Source organism: Ziziphus jujuba, chromosome 3 (genome assembly GCF_031755915.1).
Source record: "Ziziphus jujuba cultivar Dongzao chromosome 3, ASM3175591v1".
Classification (NCBI taxonomy): Eukaryota; Viridiplantae; Streptophyta; class Magnoliopsida; order Rosales; family Rhamnaceae; genus Ziziphus; species Ziziphus jujuba.
The window spans coordinates 28482738-28489727 of NC_083381.1; the positions used below are offsets into that span (position 1 = coordinate 28482738).

General features: G+C 31.6%; 1 protein-coding gene across 1 annotated transcript; it reads left to right on the top strand.

The window, feature by feature from the left end:
* Window positions 1-3831: 3831 nt before the first annotated feature.
* Window positions 3832-5445, top strand: LOC107423428 (calcium-transporting ATPase 12, plasma membrane-type-like). Its single transcript, XM_048476960.1, has one exon. It carries the CDS (start codon window positions 3832-3834, stop codon window positions 5443-5445), a length of 1614 nt encoding a protein of 537 aa, XP_048332917.1.
* The last annotated feature ends 1545 nt before the right edge of the window (window positions 5446-6990 follow it).

Genomic DNA, 6990 nt, shown 5'->3' on the forward strand with positions numbered 1-6990 from the left:
TCAAATTGGATCTACGAATTATTTTATTACTAAATATTTTTACAATTAACGTTTGAACAATTAGTAATAGGAAAAAAGTAATCTAATAGGCAGCATTGCTCATATTATAATAAATTTAGCATTTATAAGTTATCGTTGAATGCTTTTGCCTCTTCATCTAATCCAATTTAATTATGTTTTATATATTTGTCAACTATTGATAGTAGATTGTACAATGTCTATTGTCTAATCCAATTTATTATTTTACGTTTACTTTTTATATTTTATAATTATGTTAAATTGAAAATTTTGGTTTAATATTGTTTTTATGATTCTTTATACATGATTTGATTATAATTTTTTTTTTACAATTTATTATCAAAATAATATAAGACAATTAAATGTACGGATATGTATCTATTATATTATATAAACGAAAAGTTTTCAAGAAATCCTGTTGGCATTTGTTATTATCTGTTTAATTGGATTAAAGGCTCGATCACAAATACTTTTATTTCACAAGGGAAAAAAAAAAAAAAAACAAAACAAAAAACAAAAAACGAAAGAAAAAAGAAGCTCACATGTACTTCATGTTTCCCAATACGCGAAAATAATGCTTTCTAGTTTCTTCATCTTTTCCGCAATTTTTTATTTAGTCAGAAGCCCACGCAATACAACATGCGTGTGGTTTTTTTTTTTTTTTTTTTTTTTTTTGAAAGATCATCCAATAAATTGAATATTACGAATTGATTTAATAAGAGTACCATCTCATATCCACATGATAAACATATCTCTTATATATATATATATATATATATATTTAAATATTAATACACACACATATATCTATATATATATATATATATATATTTAATAGATCATCGAATGCACATGGAGTCTTGTTATATCTTATTATAAACTTTAACACTATGTTTGGAAGTCAAGTTATGTTGGCTCAATGAATCATTCATTTTTACTATTAGAAAGTAATAGATTGGAAACATTAAAATGATAGGAAAAACTATTATAAATAAAAAATACCCTAACTTTGGAAGTCATAAAAACTGAAGGAACAAAGTTGACAGATAAAAATTAAAAAAAGATTTTAAAAAAAAAAAATCTATTGTGTTTGTGTCTGGTTATTCAGGTATATGGAAAAAAAAAAAAAAAAAATGGAAGCGAGTAAATTGAAGAGAAAGGAGGAGTGGGCTGTTACGGTGCGGAAGCAGGTCAAACACTTTTTTAGCGTAGGGGAAATGAAAATCCCTGTAATGTAGTAGTTTTCTTTCCATTTTTCCTTTGTATTTTTATTCCTCCATCCTTTTCTTTTAGCCAAACATTGGAAGTTAAAATCCCTCTTATTTTATTTCATTTTTTCCTTTTCCTCATCAACACCCAAGCTCCAAACACAGCCTTAAGTTAACTGAAATTAACTTCCTTTTAAATTTTTAAATTTTTTCTTATGATTCCACATATTGTTTTTCCATGCCAATCCATTCCAAAAAGGGTATACTTTATTATGCTGAACTAATATGTATTTTACAATTTGCCTTTCACATTTTAAAAAATCCCCCCTAAACTATCATTTTTAGTCACATTAGTCCAATTATGTGATTTTGTCAAATAAATTTTTGGTAAAATTATGCATAAGCATCGGTCAAAATTTAATAATTTCTTGAATCATAATTTAAATTATAGTATTTTTGTTTCATGGTAAATATGTTTGTGAAATTTAATAAAGCTATTAGGGATTTATGTTTATTTTCCAAGGTTCTAAAAGGTGTAAGACATGGTAAACCACCAAGGTCAAGTCTCAAGTTTTATAAACCTTGGTTTCATGATAAGGTGTTTTGCTATTTTTATTATTAATATTCTAATATAAGTCTATATCACTATAATACATGCAAGTAATATAAATTAGTAAACATTTATTTATAATAACTTTATGAAAACTTCATACTTTTTAAGTTTCCAATAAAAATATTAACCTCAAACATATATATTATAAAGTTTACAATTACTCAATATTTTCTACAATATAAAATTTAAATATAATTATAGTTAGATTAATTCTTTATCATACTTAAATTCATTAATGTTTATAATTTATTAATTTTTTTTTCCATTTTAAAAATGTAAACTATGCAGCATAGGAGCCTAAAAATTTTACCAAATATTTTATTTCCTTTTTTTTCAACACTATTTTTTTTCAATTTCTTATAAATAAAAAAAAAAAAAAAAAAAAAACTTAATCTTGATATAAAAAATTGATGAAAAAGACGCACACCGTATCTATAGGCGCGTATCGGACTGACCAGTCTTTCTCCAACTTTGCCCCAAGACCAACCTGAGCCTCATCTAGTCGCCCCTCTAGAACACTGTTATTTTCCTAAGAAATGATGTTGTAATAAACTAGTGATTTTCACAGGTGGTGGATCGTGTTTCCATTCATGTTTTACAACATGACTAGGATCCTATGTGAAACTTACATATGCAATATTTAATCTTATCCAAAGTCGATATTTATGTTTTCACATTTCTTTTTTGATTCAATGTTTCACATTTAATATTTTATATATATATATATATATATATTGAGAATTAATGAAGAAAAAATTAATTACTGATGCGGAATCATGGAAAACACATGGCAGAGCAGGATTTTTTTTTTTTTTTTTTTTACCTTAATTATCTTCACCGAAAATTTATTTGCCCTTGAACAGTACGAATAAGACAACAATATTCTGTAATATGGAATCAAAACTCTTAACCAAAAATGATGTTGCGTTTAATAATTTTTCCAATTTATTAGTGAAAATTAATGTGAGATTTCTAAAGTTGCCGATTGTACATGCCTGTAATTTGCACTGGGTTTTCTGCTTTCATTCCTCAGGATTTAGTTATTTATTTATTTTTGGTTCACTTTTAATAAACTAGGACGGATAGATTTCATCAACCTAAGACTTTTGTCACTTGACTATACAATTGTGTATTTTCTATATGGGTTTTTCTTAAGCATGTACTCCATATATTATAGATAGTTATTTCTTAGGTTTTATCCAATGTTTTTGAAAGGCAAAAGCGTAATACAGCGTTTGCCGTTGTTATGAGGTGAGGCATATGCCTTATGTTGTTGGGGCGTAAACGTTTCAGAAATTAAATTTAAATATTAAAAAATATATATATATATATATATATATTTTTTAAAATTAATATAAAATTAAAATATAAAAATATAAATAATTTTTAAACTGCAAAATAAATCAATTAAAATTTGCATAAATATAAAATTAATAAATTATAAATAAATGTACAATAAAACATACAATTTAAATTTATAAATAATAATTTATAAGGATAAGATAATTTTTTTTATAAGATAAAAAATAAAAAGATTAGATTTAATTATATTCTGACTGTTGAGGTATGCACATAGAGACAAAAATAGCCATAAATTGCAAATATGATGAAAATGAAAATCAAAGGGCAAAAACTATACAAAAAATTGATATTGTTGGCAGTTATGTAGGTTAGTCAGATGAGCATTGGTGGCAACTTCAAAATGAACGAATTTTATTTACAACCCCTAGGCTTTGCAAAAAGCCACGTTCGGAGGGTTTTTTCCTTGCCATATGGCAATCTCTACAAGGATTTGCCATTTTAAATGACTTGGAGAACAGGCGATCTCCACTAGCATTTGCCGACTTGGTGAACATTCTTGCCGCTTTTATCATTTTGCTTGCTGCCTATATCTTCTGTAGCTTCTTAAATCCCTCTCTCAAGTCCAAGGTCAGGAACAGCAGTGAAAACTAAATTGAATTTTTGAGAGGCAATCAAAGGAAAAAGATTTCGATGTGTGAAATAGTTGTGGGAGATGTGGTTTGCTTAAAGACTGGAGATGAAGTTCCAGCAGACGGATTGTTAGTGGAAGGGAATAACCTGCAGGTAGAGGATGTTGATCAGTGTGGTGAGACCGTACAAGTGGATCCCGATGAAAATCCATTTCTGTTTTCTGGATCTATTGTGGTCAATAGTGAACATAACGAATGCAAGATGATGGTCACTACAGTTAGCATGAAGGCAAAGTGGTGCAAAATGATGAGCCAAGAAAATTGCGATTCAAGTGAGAATTCCACAATGCAAGGTCGAGTACACAATTTCACTCTTCCAATATGTTTGAAAGTGAGTCTGCCAATTGCTTCAATTGGTTTTCTAGTCTTTCTCATCAGATACTTCACTGCGAACGCCAAAGACGTTAATGGAGATCAGGAATTCAATCATAGTCACCTTGATAATAACTTTTGGGATTCTTCGGTGTTGGACTTTGTAGGAACTGCTTTTACAATTGTTGAGTTTACAATTGCAGAAAGCTTGCGATTAAGCGTGCCAGTTACCAGTTTCTATTCAAAGAAGAGAATGATGGTTAACGTGGAAATGGTGAGTGAGCTCTCCGGTTGTGAGAATATGGCATTTGTCACCACCATTTGTACCAACAAAACGGGCACTCTCACCATGAACCAAATGGAGGTCAAAAAGTTTTGGGTGGGAAAGTACTCTTTGGAAGGGGAAGCTTACCTTTCAAACGCTTCTAATTGTTTTAAAATTTTTCTGGGAGAGGGAATTGCTCTGAACACAAGTAGTGCTAGAAATTGTACTCCAACAGATAAAGCAATTCTTTCATGGGCAGTTCATGACTTGAACATAGCTATGGGAGTGAAAAGCAAGTGTATAGTTCTTAATAACACCGCTTTCGATTCGCAGAAGAAACGAAGTGGGGTTCGGATGAAGAGGATAGAAGAGGTATACAGCACAGTGCAGCATGTTCGTTGGAAAGGAGAAGCAGATATGATTCTAGAAATGTGTTCCTGCTACTATGACATTTCCGGAACCATCAACGATCTTGTTGATAGACAAAAAGTGGAATTCCAAAGAATCATTCGAGGTATGAAGGAGAGCGGCCTCCATTGCATCGCTTTTGCACACAATTATGTCACGGAAGGAAATCATAAAACGCTGAAACAAGATGGCCCGGTACTATTAGCATTGGTTGGTGTGAAATACCCATGTCGTCCAGAAATGAAAGAGGCCGTGGAAGGTTGCCAGGATGGAGGAGTAGATGTCAAGATGATCACCGAAGACGATGTTTCCGCGGCGAAAGACATAGCCAGAGAGTGTGGAATACTAGTGGATCCAGATGAGGACGGAGCAGTAATAACAGGTGAGGAGCTCCGAGGCTACTCTCTAATTAGAAGAATGAACGAAGTTGACAAAATCCGAGTCATGGCATGCTCATCTCCTGAAGATAAACTACTAATGGTGAAAACATTGAAGGAAAAATATCACATCGTTGCAGTCTTTGGGTATAGCACAAATGATGTATTGGCATCGTTAGAAGCTCATCTAGGAATCTCCATGGGAATTCGAGGCATGACGAAGAGGTTGGCAAGAAAAGCTTCGGTATGGTAATTTTGGATGGTAATTTTGCATCAGTGGCCGAGATTCTGAGATCGAGTATACATATTTACGACAACATCCTGAAATTGGTACAGTTTGAGCTCACTCTCAATCTTGCTGCTTTTGCTATCTTCTTTCTTTCAGCAGTTTTAGCAGGTGAAATCCCATTGAACTCGACCCTAGTATTATGGCTGAACTTGATCATAAATACACAGGCTTCTATGGCTCTTGCAACAGAGAAGCCCAGCCATGGTATTGAAAAAAAAATCCATCAAGAGACATGTGGGTAAGGAAGAGCCACTCATGTCCAATATCATGTGGAGGAATCTCTTGGGTCAAGTTTAATGAAGCACATATCCAATCAACCATCAATCATGACAGCAACAAAAAGGAAACAGAGGAAGTCAACCATTCTAGCTAGCTGTTAAGGTTACATATGGCAATATATATTCTGGAAACACCTTTTATGGGACTGCATGTTTATAGCTCCCTTTATTGTTTTATACCGTTGCTTTGTTTCTTTCCTTTTACAAAGATTGACCTCTTGTATAAAGACTTGGTTGAACATCTTTTCAAGTCAAGAAAGAGTGAAAAAGAATTTTCTTCACTTCATTGCTTTCTTTTTTCTTCATTGCTTCCTTTTTCAAAATCATTAAAGTTGTGTATCAGATTGTTGTCATTTTGACATTGCTGTTCAAGGCCAAATCAATTTTGGGTTTTGAAGCTAAGATGGCCAATTTAACTGACGCTAAAGAAATCAAGAAAATGAAGGCATATTTTATTAAGGAAAGAAACACCTTGATCTTCAATGCTTTCCTGTTGTACCAAGTTTCCAATGAATTCAATGCAAGAAGTCTAGAGAGTATCAAGAAGGTGTTCAAAGAGATATTGTCAGGACCCAACCAAAATTTCTCATCAGAACCCTAGACAAGGTCTCATCCCAACAAAACCCTATCGGACCTTCCAATGGAAAATCCGGCAGAACCTCCCCTAAGGGTTAGACTTACCACAATTTTCTTACACTAAAAACACACTTCTATATACACCACCTTATTCCTCCCACCTTGCTACAATTTATTACCACAAATTTTCAGGACTTCAAATAAATGACAGGGAACTAGTGCATAATTAAATAAATAAACGTCCAAATAGTATACAGAGCGTTATCAGTACAATTGAATATGAAATTTAATACAATACAAGATAAAAAAAAATAATAAATAACACAAGATAGAAAGGAAAGGAAAAGCCTCTTGGACTTTCGGCAATGAACCAAGATGTCGAGCTCGCCCCTGGATAATCAACGTTGACTAACCTGGGCCTAAGGGAACGGAATTTAAAAATATAAGATGATAATCATCTTAGTGAGTAACCCAATCTACTATACTATAATAAAAATAAAAGGGTAAATAACTTAGTTAATTGATTAATAAGAAATAAGTAAATAAATAATAGGCAGTTAAAAATAATATTTTCCCTTAAAACCCTCACAATTCACTCAGTTGGAAAATTTTCATTTTTAAAACATCTTTACAAAACCCAACATTTTATGCCCCA

Coding starts and splice junctions, on each gene's coding strand:
- LOC107423428 (XM_048476960.1), top strand. CDS start 3,832: ATGTGTGAAATAGTTGTGGGAGATGTGGTTTGCTTAAAGACTGGAGAT.